This window comes from Capricornis sumatraensis, chromosome 1 (genome assembly GCF_032405125.1).
Source record: "Capricornis sumatraensis isolate serow.1 chromosome 1, serow.2, whole genome shotgun sequence".
NCBI classification, from domain to species: Eukaryota; Metazoa; Chordata; class Mammalia; order Artiodactyla; family Bovidae; genus Capricornis; species Capricornis sumatraensis.
This window is the reverse complement of record NC_091069.1, coordinates 43,316,417-43,333,129: the sequence shown is the minus strand read 5'-3', so window position 1 is coordinate 43,333,129 and position 16,713 is coordinate 43,316,417. Positions and strand designations below refer to the sequence as shown.

The 16,713-nt window shown below is 47.1% G+C and overlaps 1 protein-coding gene across 1 annotated transcript in view; it reads right to left on the bottom strand.

The window, feature by feature from the left end:
- Positions 1–5,468: 5,468 nt before the first annotated feature.
- LOC138074606 (death effector domain-containing protein-like) overlaps positions 5,469–16,713 on the bottom strand; it is a 32,821-nt gene continuing 21,576 nt past the window's right edge. Inside the window, 1 exon segment of the mRNA XM_068966786.1 lies at positions 5,469–5,582. Coding sequence (XP_068822887.1) covers positions 5,469–5,582 — 114 coding nt within the window.

The window sequence follows — 16,713 nt, the reverse complement described above, 5'->3', positions numbered from 1 at the left end:
CTCGCTTGCTTTTTCCATGATCCAGCGGATGTTGGCAATTTGATCTCTGGTTCCTCTGCCTTTTCTAAAACCAGCTTGAACATTTGGAAGTTCACGGTTCACATATTGCTGAAGCCTGGCTTGGAGAATTTTGAGCATTACTTGACTAGCATGTGAGATGAGTGCAATTGTGTGGTAGTTTGAGCATTCTTTGGCATTGCCTTTCTTTGGGATTGGAATGAAAACTGACTTTTTCCAGTCCTGTGGCCACGGCTGAGTTTTCCAAACTTGCTGGCATATTGAGTGCAGCACTTTCACAGCATCATCTTTCAGGATTTGAACTAGCTCCACTGGAATTCCATCACCTCCACTAGCTTTGTTCGTAGTGATGCTCTCTAAGGCCCATTTGACTTCACTTTCCAAGATGTCTGGCTCTAGATTAGTGATCACATCATCATGATTATCTTGGTCATGCAGATCTTTTTTGTACAATTCTTCTGTGTATTCTTGCCACCTCTTCTTAATATCTTCTGCTTCTGTTAGGTCCGTACCATTTCTGTCCTTTATTGAGCCCATCTTTGCATGAAATGTTCCGTTGGTATCTCTAATTTTCTTGAAGAGATCTCTAGTCTTTCCCATTCTGTTGTTTTCCTCTATTTCTTTGCATTGATCACTGAAGAAGGCTTTCTTATCTCTTCTTGCTATTCTTTGGAACTCTGCATTCAGATGCTTATATCTTTCCTTTTCTCCTTGGCTTTTCGCCTCTCTTCTTTTCACAGCTATGTGTAAGGCCTCCCCAGACAGCCATTTTGCTTGTTTGCATTTCTTTTCCATGGGGATGGTCTTGATCCCTGTCTCCTGTACAATGTCACAAACCTCATTCCATAGTTCATCAGGCACTCTATCTATCAGACCTAGTCCCTTAAATCTATTTCTCACTTCCACTGTATAATCATAAGGGTCATACCTGAATGGTCTAGCGGTTTTCCCTACTTTCTTCAATTCAAGTCTGAATTTGGTAATAAGGAGTTCATGATCTGAGCCACAGTCATCTCCTGGTCTTGTTTTTGTTGACTGTATAGAGCTTCTCCATCTTTGGCTGCATAGAATATAATCAATCTGATTTCAGTGTTGACCGTCTGGTGATGTCCATGTGTAGAGTCTTCTCTTGTGTTGTTGGAAGAGGGTGTTTGCTATGACCAGTGCATTGTTTTGGCAAAACTCTATTAGTCTTTCCCCTGCTTCATTCCATATTCCAAGGCCAAATTTTCCTGTTACTCCAGGTGTTTCTTGACTTCCTACTTTTGCATTCCAGTCCCCTATAATGAAAAGGACATCTTTTTTGGGTGTTAGTTCTAAAAGGTATTGTAGGTCTTCATAAAACAGTTCAACTTCAGCTTCTTCAGCATTACTGGTTGGGGCATAGACTTGGATAACTGTGATATTGAATGGTTTGCCTTGGAGACAAGCAGAGGTCATTCTGTCGTTTTTGAGACTGCATCCAAGTACTGCATTTTGGACTCTTTTGTTGCAAAGTGTCAGACACGACTGAGCGACTGCACTGAACCGAAGTGCATTACATTTATTCTGTGCTTTATTTCTGTTATTGGTACCTCATGTCCACCTCACACTGTCAGGCATTAGATGCTGGAGTTTGTGGCCCCTGGACTCTAGGATCTAGAAGGAATGGATTCTGTCTGGGGTGGGAAGGCAGGCTGAGTGATCAGGATGGGAAGGTGAGGCTCTGACACAGTGATGGGCATCTGAAGCGTAATGGAGAGGTGAGGAAGCGGTGCGTGTCGGCACAGGAAGTGTGCCTGGAGCTGGGCCGGAGGAGAGGAACCAGGCCAGGCATGTTTTGTCCCCTCTCCCAGGAGATGTGCTGCTCTCCCAGAGGTGATGGTAGGCACCCAGCAACTGTTTTAGCTTAATCCCTGTGTCCATTCCTCCCTCCCTCTGTGCCGGGGTAGAGCAGGGGACAAAATGGGTGAAAATCTTTAAGATGTTGGCTTCACCTAATAAGTCCGTAGGCCACTGACTGTTGGGACGTCACCTGAGCCATGACAGGCTCAACAGGACACACTAGGCCTAAGCCTCAGGTTCTTGTAAGCATGAGTCATAATTCTAGGAAGCCCCACCAAGGTCCCCGATAATACCAAGGTCCCCCCTGATGACACCAAGGTTAAGTCAATCACCACGATGACCCAAGGTTGAGTCAATCACCACACGCCAATTACACTATTGCTGAGACAAAAGACCGCCTGTATATAAGCAGCTGTGATTCAGAGCTCAGGGCTCTTGTCAAGATTCCACTGTGCTGGATGAGACTTGGGCCCTAGCTCGAGCTAGCAATAAACCCCTTTATGCTTTTGCATTGCTGTGGACGTCTTATTCTCTCAGTTTTGGGGACTCGGACACTGGGCATAACATTTGGGGGCTCATCCGGGATTCTTTTTAACTGAGGGGAATAACACCCTCCTGGCAGAAGGGGTTCCCTAACCTGAAAGAGGTCGACCTAGACGGCATAAGGCCGAGGCCTGGCATCATGCTGGAAAGGCGGCTGGCTCTGTGGACACCTTGTTGGTAAGATAACCTCAAGGGAAAGGAAGTTTCAGGGGGGCCCAAGAAGACCTAGTGCTGTGTTCTCGGCCGATGTGTATTTGTTATCTGTTTGTCGTGTCTGTGTGAGTGCCGGCATTGTCTCTGCTCTTTGTGTGTTCATTTTGTCTCCTGTGTTCTTCTCTGTAATCATGGGGCAAGCAACTTCCACTCCTTTGTCCCTTATGACTGACCACTTTTCTGATTTTAAGTCTAGAGCACGAAATCTATCGGTGTTGGTGAAGAAGAACAAACTAATGATTTTTTGTTCCCCCGAGTGGCCTGCTTTTAATGTCGGCTGGCCGCGAGAGGAAACCTTCAGCCTGTCTCGTTGACCTTTTCAAATCCATTCTTTTCACCCATAACCCCACTTGAGATGATTGTCAGCAGCTGTTACAAGTGCTTTTCACCACAGAGGAATGCGAATGGATATTGTCAAAAGCACAGAAAAATGTTCCGGGGTGGATGGGAGACCTACAACACAACCTAATCTGATTGATGAGGGATTCCCCCTGACGCAGCCCCGATGGGACTTCGAGCACGCTAAAGGTAGGGAGCATCTCCAAGTGTACCACCAGACTCTTGGCTGGTCTCCGAGCAGCCGCCAGAAAACCAACAAATTTGGCTAAGGTAAATCTGGTTAGATAGGAGCCAAATGAGAGCCCGGCAGCCTTCTTTGAGAGATTAATGGAAGCTATTAGGCAATATACCCCCATGGACCCACAGGCCCATGAGTCACGCGTGCCAATTATGGTAGCATTTGTAAATCAGGCAGCCCCAGATATCAAGAGGAAACTGCAGAAAATAGAGAGGATAGGGGAACAATCCATACAAGACCTGGTGAGGGCAGCAGAGAGGCTTTTTAACCATCGGGAAACTCCAGAAGAAAGAAAAGAAAGTGTTAGAGGGAAAGAGACAGAGTTCAGGGCCGAGGAAAACCGCAAGAATCAAAAAGAATTAGCCCAGATATTCTTTGCAGGGGTGAGACAAGGAGCTAATTCTCAGGGAACTAGTGAAGTCAGGCCGAGAGACAAAAGAAAGAGACTAAGAAAGGACCAATGCGCATATTGTCAGGAGCGAGGACACTGGAGAAGAGAGTGCCCTAAAAGAAAACCGGGGGGAAAGCCCACCAGGGAAGAAGCACCTTCCCCGGGGGCCCACGTCTTATATGCAGGAGATGATAGCAATTGGGGGGGGTCAGGGCTCAGTCCCCCTCCCTGAGTCCTGGGTAACTATACATGTGGAGGAGAAACCGGTCGGCTTCTTGGTGGGCACGGGGGCCCAATACTCAGTCCTTACTCCTCTTCAAGTGAGAGAATTTCTTGAGACTGCTGGGTATTGCAGGCTATGGATCTTGGGTTTGCTGAAAAGGCCCGGCCACTGTATGAAGGGAGCAGAGAGAGTAAAAACTGGACTTGGACTGAGCCAATGAGACAGGCATTTCAAGAACTTTGGCAGGCTCTGCTGAAAGCCCCAGCTCTTGCTCTCCCTAACCCGTCCAAGCCCTTCCAACTGTTTGTGGATAAAAAACTGGGAGTAGGAAAGGGAGTCTTGATGCAGCAATGGGGGCCTTGGAAGCGACCTGTAGCCTACCTCTGTAAAAGACCGGACCCAATAGCCACAGGGTGGCCACCCTGCCTCCGAATCATCGCAGCCACTGCTCTCCTGGTCCATGATGCCGACAAGTTAACATATGGACAACAGCTCCTGGTCTACACTCCCCATGCCATTGAAGGGATTCTCAAGCAGCCCTCAGAGACTGTAAAACCCCCATATTGACTGTGGGGTTGCCACCCCCGGGAATGGGAACCCTGCCTCCGACCCCCGAGTATTCCTCTTCCGATCTAAGCTGGATTCAAGAGAATGCCAACTGTCCGGAGGGCGAAGACGGATGGTATCGAGACCAAAATGACAACTTGTTGCTTCCGGCTAACTTGGGTTGACACCTTTGCAGGCACCTACATCAGACCACCCATCTGGGAGAGAAAAAGACTCTAGCACTCTTACAGACAGCGCGTCTGCGGTTTCCTGGACAAAAGGCAACTATACAAGACATAGTCCGTGCCTGTAAGGCGTGCCAGATGATGAGACCAGGAAAAGGACAGCACACGGGTATAAGGTACCGGGGAGAAAGGCCGGGACAACACTGGGAGATAGATTTTACAGAGGTGAGGCCAGGCAAGTATGGGAACCGTTATCTGTTAGTTCTGGTCGATACTTTCTCTGGGTGGATGGAAGCATATCCCACTAAGAGGGAAACAGCAACAATGGTAGCTAAAAACCTCCTAAAAGAGATAGTGCCTAGGTTTGGGCTGCCGGTTACCATTGGCTCTGATAATGGACCTGCTTTTGTGAGTCAAATTGTTCAGGGACTGGCCTTAGCTCTGGGGACCAAATGGAAACTACATTGCGAATACAATCCCCAGAGCTCAGGACAAGTAGAAAGAATGAATCGGACTCTAAAAAAACTTTGGCAAAACTGGCAATAGAGACTGGTGGGGACTGGGTAACTCTCCTTCCCTTTGCTCGCTTCCGAGCGCATACTACCCCCTCAAACGGCATCAAATCAAGACATTAGAGCCTAGATGGAAGGGCCCTTATGTTGTTCTTCTTACTACCCCTACTGCCCTGAAGGTCGACGGCATTGGACCTTGGGTGCACTGTAACCATGTGTGTTATGCCACTCCGGAGGAACAAAAAAGGCCCAGAAAAAATGGAAGGTGACACCACATCCCTCCAAACCTTTAAAGATGAAGCTCACCCATCGACAGGACCCAGACGAATCACCCTGGACCCTCAGATAGAGGAAGATTCCTCTATATGATCAAAAGACAGGGTGGACTGTTGGGACCTGACCTGAGCCATGACAGGCTCAACAGGCCACACTAGGCCTAGGCCTCAGGTTCTTTTAAGCATGAGTCATAGTTCTGGAAAGCCCCACGAAGGTCCCCGATAACACCAAGGTCCCCGATGACACCAAGGTCCCCGATGACACCAAGGTCCCCCTGATGACACCAAGGTTAAGTCAATCACTACGATGACCCAAGGTTGAGTCAATCACCACACGCCAATTACCCTATTGCTGAGACAAAAGACCGCCTGTATATAAGCAGCTGTGATTCAGAGCTCAGGGCTCTCGTCAAGACTCCACTGTGCTGGATAAGACTTGGGCCCTAGCTCGAGCTAGCAATAAACCCCTTTATGCTTTTGCATTGCTGTGGACGTCTTATTCTCTCAGTTTTGGGGACTCGGACACTGGGCATAACACTGACACGCTGGCTTCTGAGTCTAAGAGGGAAGAAAAGAGTGGATTGAAAAGTTGATAAAATACTCTGTGTGAAGGAGTAAAAAGCAGCTGCAAGCACAACACTCCTTTGGAGATGGAATGAATAAATGAGATAAAATCCTAAATAAATATCTTGCATGGCACTAATTGCGTTTTAAAAGTTGCCACTGGAGAACAGATAAAACGATGCTGTATTTCATTAGTGGCTCCCTTAATTCCATGGTATTTGCCAGCAAGCCCTATTAAAGCACTCTGTAATTAAAGACCAGTTCTGGGTCCTGTAATTTAGAGCATTATCAAAATACGACAAGTGACTGGAGGTAAGAAAATGGAAACAAACACCACTCGCATAAGGTCCTGGGAGATCACACAGAGTGTGAATTTTAAAAGCTCAGCCTTCGTACCTCCCCTGCCAGAGGGGTCTTGTCCACATCTGTGTTTTCCGTTTCATGGGCAACCAGTTATATTTTTACTATCTCACAGGAGCGTAGGTGGAGAAGTAAATCAGTTCTCTTATTAAAACGATTTTCATTGTGATATAATTCTCATAACATAAAATTACAACTTTACAGTGTACAATCGAGTGGCTTTTAGTATATTCAGAATGTTGTACAGGGTTTCCCCGGTGGCATTAGTAGTAAAGGAGCCACCTGCCAGTGCAGGAGACATGAGAGTTACAGGTTCAATCCCTGGGTCAGGAAGATCCCCTGGAGAAGAGCACGGCAACCCACTCCAGTATTCTTGCCTGGAGAATCCCCATGGACAGAGGAGCCTGGTCCTCTGTCACAAAGAGTCAAACATGACAGAAGCAACTTAGCACGCATGCACATGGTAAATCTGAGTTTAGCCTTTTGTAGAGCTGCCAGGCTGTCTTCTACAACAATGGCAACCATTTTACAGTCCTAAAAGCAATGTATGAGGTCTCTAATTTTTCCATATCCTCACCAACACTTTTTACTATCCCTTAGTTTTTTTTTTTTTGATTAGTTTATTTTTTACTATATTGCTGCACACAGGCTTCCTCTAGTTGCAGCGAGTGTGGGCTTCTCATTGCAATGGCTTCTCCTGTTGTGGAGCATGGGCTCGAGAGTTTGGGCTCAGTAGCTGTGGCCCATGGGTTTAGTTGCTCTGAGGCGTGTGGGGTCCTCATGGACCAGAGATCGAACCTGTGTGATTCTTAATCACTGAACCATCGAGGAACTCCCTATCAGCTTTTTTTTTCCCACTGCTCTCCTTAAGATGAGAAGAGGTATTTCGTTCTGGGTCATCTATCCTTTAACCGTGAAAGTAGCCATCCTGTGCCTTTGCTCTTTGTGGTGAACCACATAGATTCTCCCTGCGTTAGGCTGACAGGAGATGGTCTGTGGTCCTGTTTTCCTGTTCCCTCCATTGAGAGCTGGCCTGGAGACACTCACAACCCAGGACACTGTGGTGGCGAGTAGGAGCCAGCTGGATGGAGTTCCAATCCCGGTTCTGCCATGTCTTACCTAGAGTGACTGTGGGCTAGTTAGTAAACTTTCCTGCACCTTACCTCTAAGGTGGGACTCATTTAAATGGAATTGGTCCTTTTTGAGGACTCCAAGAAACACGTCTTTCATATCTTACCATCTCTGAAATCAGGACGTGTCTTAACCTGTATATCAGGCAGGCTGCAGCCGGGACATAATTGTCACTGCCTGGACATCAAAACTTGCTGACCGGGGGACATTTCTGGTAGTCTAGTGGCTAAGACTCCACGGTCCCAATGCAGTGGACCCAGGTTCAATCCCTGGTCTGGGAACTAGATCCCACGTGCTGCAATTAAGACACGGTGCAGTCAAATAAATAAATATTAAAAACAAAATCTTGCTGACTAGATGTCAGCTGCCAGGGCAAAAACCCCAGAGACAGCAGTGGAGTCTCGTTTTAGTGGTGCTACATCCCCAGGCTCTTGGTACCCAGGACAACAGTGTGGGGGGCGGGCTACGATGATTCTGAGTCAAAGGATAATGAGAAGAGTGGACCCCAAACGTGAGGAAGTTTGACCATACCATAACCAATTCATTTCACTTGTATTTTGCTTTTTATCTATGTGCTGGAATGATGTAGGGCAAACATCTTTAAGTAAACCTAAAAGAGCTCTTTCAGCAAGTCCAAAATGGACTATAAGGAAGGCTGAGTGCCAAAGAATTGGTGCTTTTGAACTGTGGTGTTGGAGAAGACTCTTGAGAGTCCTTTAGCCTGCAAGGAGATCGTAAAGGAGATCAGTCCTGGGTGTTCATTGGAAGGGCTGATGCTGAAGCTGAAACTCCAGTACTTTGGCCACCTGATGCTAAGAACTGACTCATTTAAAAAGACCCTGATGCCGGAAAAGATTGAAGGCAGGAGGAGAAGGGCACGACAGAGGATGAGATGGTTAGATGGCATCACCGACTCAATGGACATCAGTTTGAGTAAACTCTGGAGTTGGTAATGGACAGGGAAGCCTGGCATGCTGCTGTCCATGGGGTCGAAAGAGTCAGACATGACTGAGCGACTGAACTGAACTGAAGAAACCTTTGTGTCAACTAATTGGCGCTTTTTTTTCTTTTCTGTTTTAGGCAAGCATAAAATTATGTCACAGGTTACAATTGCTGATGAAATACAGATACCTACTTCCCATGGTAAGAAGCTGTTGAGAAAACCTGATGGGATACCATGAGTGCAACATTTACCACAAAGCTTGGCAGTGAGCAGTCCTGTGATCAATATTTATGGTTAAGAGTGTTCTTAATAACAAGGTACCTATTTAACTTGTGTTAAGACACATGTAATGTTTGCCTGGCTTTCAACGACTGACCCCTCTTCTGATCCTTCACTGAATGACTAATTCTGGAGGAGGGAAAAAACATAATTAATGCTAATTTCTTTTATAGATCTCAGGAAAAAAATCAATAACATTAGGTGGCCCAATGAATACAACATTTAAAAAATGTTAGTCGAAGACTCTTAAGGAAGAGTCTTGCTGTGTGCTGTTTGCCACACTGGAAGGTGACGCAGAGCTGTTGGCTTCCTCCTAGGGGACACTCACCGGGCACCTTTCAGGTCATTTCTGCCCTGATTTATGGACCCTAAGGGTGCACGTGGTTCAGCCACTCCTCTGTGAAGCCCACTAACCCTGCCCACTCTGTTGTGTGGATCTCTGCCCAGTGCTGGGTTCTGTAATTTCACATTGACAGCTTGAAATTGACTGACGTATGTTGGCTCAGATGGTAAATAGTCTGCCTGCAATCCAGGAGACCCGAGTTCGATCCTGGGTCCAGAAGATGGCCTGGAGAAGGGAGTAGAAATCCACTCCAATATTCTTTCCTGGAGAATTCCGTGGACAGAGGAGCCTGGCAGTCTATAGTCCATGGGGTCACAAAGAGTTGGACGCAACTGAATGAATAATACTTTCACGCTTTGGGTGTTTACACAATGGGAATTGGCAAACACCATAAATCAGGACTTTTTTAAAAAGTTAACTTACTATAGCTTATCACTGCATCAAAGATTCTGAGTTCCTGGGGTAGAGGTGGTGCCTGTAAACTCAGCCCCAGGACGCAAGCCAAGGGCCACTCCCTGGAAGGTTTGCGAACTGTGTCGTTTGCCCTACTTCCCTGGATGCATATTCTTGCAACATTGTTCATTTCCATGTCTGTCCTTGAGGTGTGGGAAACCTACTAGAAGGTTCTTCTTGCTCCTATTTGTGAAATGAAAGTCAACATGGAGTCAGCATTGCTAACAGTGTTTTTTAAAATGGAGCTGGGAGGCAGAGGAGGAAGTGTGACCTACACATGCCTTGGCCTGGAGGAAATCTGGGCTCTGACCTCTTACTGTCTTAGCTCAGGCATCCAGAAACTCAAGATACTTATCCGACCCTTAGCCTAAAATAACCCATGACAGCCGATCCCTGAAGGACAAATATTTCCTTTCTTGTCTCACAGTCAATCCTAGTTCTTGACAGATAACTTGACAACCTTGTGGCTTTCACCTTTATAAGCCCCTGACTCTTTCTCTTCCCTGGAACACTCTTGGTTTTCCTGAACCAATGTCGCCTTAGTTACCATTCCTAAGATCCCCAAGAAACCCTCTTCTACTTCGCAGCCTTCTGCATTTCTTGGTCAACATGTTTCAGCTGCAAGGCATCTTCCAGACACTAGACAACCCTCTCCATGGTCTCTCTGTGGTTTCTGCGTGGCTGGAGTTACCCCAAGAGTTCACCCTTCTGAGGACTGAGTCAGGATAAGAGTGGAACAGAGACAACAGCACAAAAATCAGAACCAGTGCCTATTTGACTACTGGAAGGAGGATGAGACAGGCCTTCTCCTAATTCCTTTAGTAGAAGAGGACCCAACTGAGATGATTAGCGTGGTTGGATGCCCTGACTTCCTGCCCTTCCAACTCCTCAGTGAGAGTTCAATAAATGTTAGCTCAGTTTCTCTACTCCTTCCCTCAGCTCTCCTTAGGAGGCTTAGAAGATATAGTAATAAAGACCAAAGACAAGTGAATGGGAAGAGGAGAATGGAAAGCCATCCTGCCTGGGGGAAGAAGGCAGTGTGAAGAGGGAGGCGCTGGGGCAGCTGTGGGGGAGGGGGGACACAGATGGGGTGGGGAGGCAGAAAGTGAAGTGAAAGTGGCTCAGTCGTGTCTACTATGTGACCCCATGGACTATACAGTCTGTGGAATTCTCCAGGCCAGAATACTGGAGTGGTAGCCTTTCCCCTCTCCAGGGGATCTTCCCAACCCAGGGATCAAGCCCAGGTCTCCCACACTGCAGGCGGACCCTTCACCAGCTGAGCCACAAGAAAAGCCCAAGAATACTGGAGTGGGTAGCCTATCCCTTCTCCAACGGATCTTCCTGACCCAGGAAACAAACCAGGGTCTCCTGCATTGCAGGTGGATGCCTTACCAACTGTGCTATCAGGGAAGCCCAGAAAAACAGGGGGTCTGGTGACTATTTGATTATGTAACTGAAAGGTCCTTGTTGAATCACGAAGCTGGGATTCTTGGCCCCTGGAGGAGAAGAATTCAATCTGGGGCCAGAGACGAGGCTTGATCGCTCAGAGCTTTTGTGTAATAAAGTTTTATTAAAGTATAAAGGAGATACAGAAAGCTTCTGACATAGGCATCAGAAGGGGGCAGAAAGAGAACCCTCTTGTTAGTGTTAGCAATGGAGTTATATACTTTCCAGTAAATCCAAAGAACGTCTGGAGGTTGTAAAGACCTCACCAGACTTACTCCCATAATTTACATTTTAAGATAACAGAATTAGCCAGAAGGTTTAATCCAGAGACTGTCCTCAGGCAGAATATATTATTGTTATATAATCCTAAGGAATGTAGAGAAGAAAAAAAGTTTGTCCTTTCTTTCTCCTTGAGAATTCCAGACCCCTCTCTCCTTGGGGACCCCTAGACTTCTTATCAACCTGCCTAGGAAATGACTCTCTCATAACTAGGTAATAGACACACAGCCAGCCAGTGATGTTCAGTCATGTCCCACTCTCTTTGACCCCATGGACTGTAGCCCCCGCCAGGCTCCTCTGTCCATGGGATTTTCCAGGCAAAAATACTGGAGTGGATTGCCATTTCCTGTTGCAGGGGATCTACCTGGCCCAGGGATCACACCCTCATCTCTTGCATCTCCTGCACTGGCAGGCAGGTTCTTTACCAACTGCACCACCCGGGAACCCCACAGAAGCACAAGGGACACAGTTAAAAATCTCCCTCATCCCCTCCTCTGGTCTCTAGCACCCATTGTTTCTCATAAGACATAATCCCTCTTATTAGTTCTTGGCATATCCCTCCAGAAATTTTCCACGGCAAAAGTTCTCAGATTTCCCTGTGGAGGAGAATCACCTGGGAAGTGTGTTAAAACAAAGAATGCTAACTGACCCCTGAGTTTCCTTTCTGACTCACGTGCTCTGAGGAGGGTCTGAGATTTGGCGTTTCTAACAAATTCTCTATTTCTGCTTTATTGACTATGCCAAAGCCTTTGACTGTGCAGATCACAAGAAACTGTGGAAAATTCTGAGAGAGATGGGAGTACCAGACCACCTGACCTGCCTCTTGAGAAATCGCTATGCAGGTCAGGAAGCAACAGTTAGAACTGGACATGGAACAACAGACTGGCTCCAAATAGGAAAAGGAGGACGTCAAGGCTGTATATTGTCACCCTGCTTATTTAACTTCTATGCAGAGTACATCATGAGAAACACTGGACTGGAAGAAACACAAGCTGGAATCAAGATTGCCGGGAGAAATATCAATAACCTCAGATATGCAGATGACACCACCCTTATGGCAGAAAGTGAAAAGGAACTAAAAAGCCTCTTGATGAAAGTAAAAGAGGAGAGTGAAAATGTTGACTTAAAGCTCAACATTCAGAAAACGAAGATCATGGCATCTGGTCCCATCACTTCATGGGAAATAGATGGGGAAACAGGGGAAACAGTGTTAGACTGGCATGCTGTGATTCATGGGGTCGCGAAGAGTCAGACACAACTGAGCAACTGTACTGAACTGAACTGACTTGCTATAAACATGAAGAGGGAAAAGTGAGATAAAATAGTGTTATTTCTTTCCTTTTACGTCCAGAGAGATTAAACTTTGATGGCTGCTTGAGAGCTTGATGTGAGGTCTCTGCAGTTGGGCTCTTTGTGGTCCAGGGCCAGATTCATGTGTGCCTGAGAGAACTGAAGCAGCCTGGGGCCAGGCAGAGGTGGAGGGAACTGCCCTTCTCCCAGGGCACAGAAAGGGGAGTGTAGCTTTCCTTATGGACCAAGGAAAGTCTCCAAGGAAGCCACTGTGGGAACATCTTAAATCCCATCCAATATGGTTAGGATGGTATAGGGTAGCCAGAAGAAAGTGGAAACCTCCAGAGTCCAGGTTCTGCAGTGACAGAGTTCTGGAAACTCTGGGGAAGCCCCTGGTTTGGGGGATCTTGAGGAATTCCCAGAGTATACACGAGCTCAAGAGTTAACCTGCCTCACCTGCCATTCAGAGGAGCCTGGTGTCTGGAGCCAAGGGCACCATCTTGGATTCTGCCCTTTCTGCCAGTGGGCAGGGACCCTGTCGGCCCGCTGGTAGGAAAGGAGATGGGGGAAGGAGAAAAGCCACCCCACTTCCCAGGTCATCGGGGAGATGGAAGGACATGTAAGGCCAAATCAAGTTCAGAGTATGATTGCATAGGATGAACATTCTACCCACGAGTGACTGTGGTTTTCCCTTAAAGGGGCTGAGGCTGTAACACCGCTAGAGCCTTGCTGGAGTTTTCATTGGGGCTTGCAAAATTGTCCTTTTGATGCTGCCGTCTGATGCTGGTCGCACAGAATCAGACACGACTGAAGTGACTTAGCAGCAGCAGCAGCAGCACTGTGTTTGTTTAAAATACTGGACACACACACATCCTACACAATCCTTCCATTGCTTTATGCTGTAAACCCCTTTATGGTTTATAATACCTTTGTGGCCCTTTGGTACCTAGCTCCATAACTGGCACACCCCAGGCACACAAGGAATACCTGCCCATTTACTCCTTTATTATTTTATTCAACATTTATTGGGAACCCATACTTGGCACTGGGGCTCTCCAGGTGACACAGTGGTAAGACTCTGCCTGCCAATGCAGGAGACACAAGAGATGCAGGTTCGATCCCTGGGTGAGGAAGATCCCCTGGAGTAGGAAATGGCAACCCACTCCGGTATTCTTGCCTGAAAAATTCCATGGACAGAGGAACCCAGTGGGCTACAGTCCATGGGGTTGCAAAGAATCGGACATGACTGAGCAAGTGAGCACATACACGCTCATTGCTATGGATAGAGTAGAGAGTGAGATGCGCGTGGCTCTTGTCTTCCAGGCTTAAGAGAAGCTTGTGTACAGCTGATACCACTCGGGGGAGAGCAAATGCAAACCACCATGGCAGCCAGGCAGGTCCGTGTGCCTGGGCAAGGGTAAAACAATAGGGGTGTCGGCAGGTTTGGCAGAACGGGACCCCCACTGCACCCCCCGGAAGGATAGCTGCTCTTTATTGCTTTCTGAGAATTCAAGCCCGCTTGATCAAAAAGAGTAGGGAATCTGAATTTTCGTGTGAAATGAAAGTGAAAATCACTCAGTCGTGTCTGACTATTTATAACCCCATGGAATGTAGTCCATGGAATTCTCCAGGCCAGAATACTGGAGTGGGTAGCCTTTCCCTTCTGCAGGGGATCTTCCCAACCCAGGGATCGAACCCAGGTCTCCTGCATCGCAGGAGGATTCTTTACCAACTGAGCTATCACTATATGTCCTTAACAAAACACATCTGTGGACCAGTTCAGTGCAAGAGTCACCATATGGGGCCCCTGTGGTGTTGTTGGCACTCTCCCTGGTATTCTCCTGTAGAAAGAGGGGCTGTCAGTAATCAGGGGCCACAAGCTGCTTTTTAGGAATTAATGAGTCAGGGCTTGGAGAAGCTTTATGCAAAGAACTTAGGTTTATTAAAATGCTCCTTTGTCTCAGGGAATAAATATTTTTAAAAATCCCAACCCGAAGTGCTTAATCTGCCTAAAATGTACAACAAATAAAATGAACACTCTAAAAAGAACTTGCTTCCTGTTTCAGAAGAGGCCCCATGGCTCTACAATCTGATTACAGAGACATGGCCTTTCCTGCCAGGGGTATAAGAAGAAGCCACAAACAGGCTGAGCCATACAGTATTAGAGGAACTAGCCAGCAAGTTGCATTAACTGCAATTTCATTACCCTGAGAAGGATTCCATCAGTTGGAGACTTAGTGTCAGCTTCTGGAGCCATCCTCTGCTCCCTGCCCAGTCACTGCTGGGATCAGAAGGTCCAGGAACAGGCTTCCCTGGTGGTCCAGTGGCTAAGACTTCCCTGGTGGTCCAGTGGCCCTATGCAGGGAGCCCAGGTTCGATCCCTGGTAGGGGAACTAGATCTCACATGCTGCACCTAGAAGATCTCACTTGCTGTAACTGAGACCCAGCCAAGCCAAAATAGACAAATAACAATAAATAATAATAAAAGGGAGGTCCAGGAGCCAGGCTGTAATTGGAGCTGGAGAAGTTCTGGGAGACAGCACACAGCAAAAGCAGGCAGCCCAGGAGAGAAGCCGGCTGAAACCCTTCTCTCCAAGTTCTGTGTCCTGTCCTGGGGACGATTCAAGGTGACATTCTACACAAGGATGATTTATGTCTCGTTGGGGGTACATATACAGTCACATTTCTTATGTTTACTGTTAACAACTCCCATCTACCTTTATTAGCAGAAAAATCTAATCATCCTTCCATTGACCCATCCCTTTAAACTTTCCAAGAATCCTATAATTTTAGTACAAAGAGGTCAGTTGTTGTTGTTTTTGTTCAGTCACTCCATCGTGTCTGACTCTTTGTGACCCCATGGACTGCAGCATGCCAGGCCTACCTGTCCCTCATCATTTCCCAGAGTTTGCCCAAGTTCATGTTCATCGGTGATGCTGTCCAGGCATCTCATCCTCTGACACCCTCTTCTCCTTCTGCTCTCAATCTTTCCCAGCATCAGAGACTTTTCCAGTGAGTTTTCTTTCGCATCATATGACCAAAATGCTGGAACTTCAGCCTCAGCATCAGTCCTTCCAATGAATATTCAGGGTTGATATCCCTTATGATTGCCTAATTTGATCTCCTTGCAGTCCAAGCGACTCTCAGGAGTCTTCTCCAGCACCGCAGGTCAAAGGCATCAATTTTTTGGCGTTCTGCCTTCTTTACAGTCCGCCTTTCACAACCATACGTGACCACTGGAAAGACCATAGTCTTGACTATACGGACCTTTGTCGGAAGAGTGATGTCTCTGCTTTTCAACACACTGTCTAAGTCTGTCATCTCCAACTAGATCACCTGTCCTGTTGTTCCAGTCGCAGCCACATGGTGTCGCTGTTGAAGACTGATTTTATGCAGGCCAGCAAGCAGTACTCACAGGCTCCTCACTTAGGCGATGACCTTGCCAGCCCAGATCCGTGCCAGCCCAAGGTAGTGCCACATGATAGATTTTAAGGTGGCAATACTTTTATTAATACACATGGTGGTTTAGTCGCTAGTCGCTAAGTTGTGTCCAACTCTTGCGATCCCATGGACTGTAGCCTACCAGGCTCCTCTATCCATGGGATTCTCCAGGCAAGAATACCGGAGTGGGTTGCCATTTCCTTCTCCAGAGGATCTTCCTGACCCAGGAATTGAACTCAGGTCTCCTGCATTGCAGGCAGATTCTTTACCAACTGAGCTACAAATCTGCTCTTATTAATGCAAACAGGTATTCCCAAAGCCTGACACTGAACCAGGACAGCTGCCTCTGGGTCACCTTCATGTACTTGTTTGGAGGTCACCACCCCGGAATTCCATGTATGTGCTGGGTGCGCTTCAGTCATGTCTGACTCTTGGCGACCCCATGAACTGCAACCCACCAGACTCCTCTGTCCGTGGGATTCTCCAGTCAAGAATACCAGAGTGGTTTGCCATTTTATTCTTCAGGGGATCTTCCCAACCCAGGCATTGAACCTGTGTCTTCCACATTGCAGGCAGATTCTTTACCACTGAGCCACCGGGCAACCCAAAAGAATCCCCATAACCTCCAGCAGACATCCCCTTTGTGGCCCTGGGTGTCCTTTCCTGCAGTTAGATTTTAGTCAATGATGTCCCAATGGGCTTTTGTAAGTTTAAATTTCACAGCACTTGGGTTAAAGGTCTCTTAGTTCCTTTCCTCCCTCAAGACTTTGAGATGATTCTGCAAATGTGTCCCCCCCTTTTCAGAACTCTGCCTAACAGGGGGTCTTACTGAAGGGCTGCCTTGCTAAATCAAGCAAAAAGTCCTGTTATTCTTTAT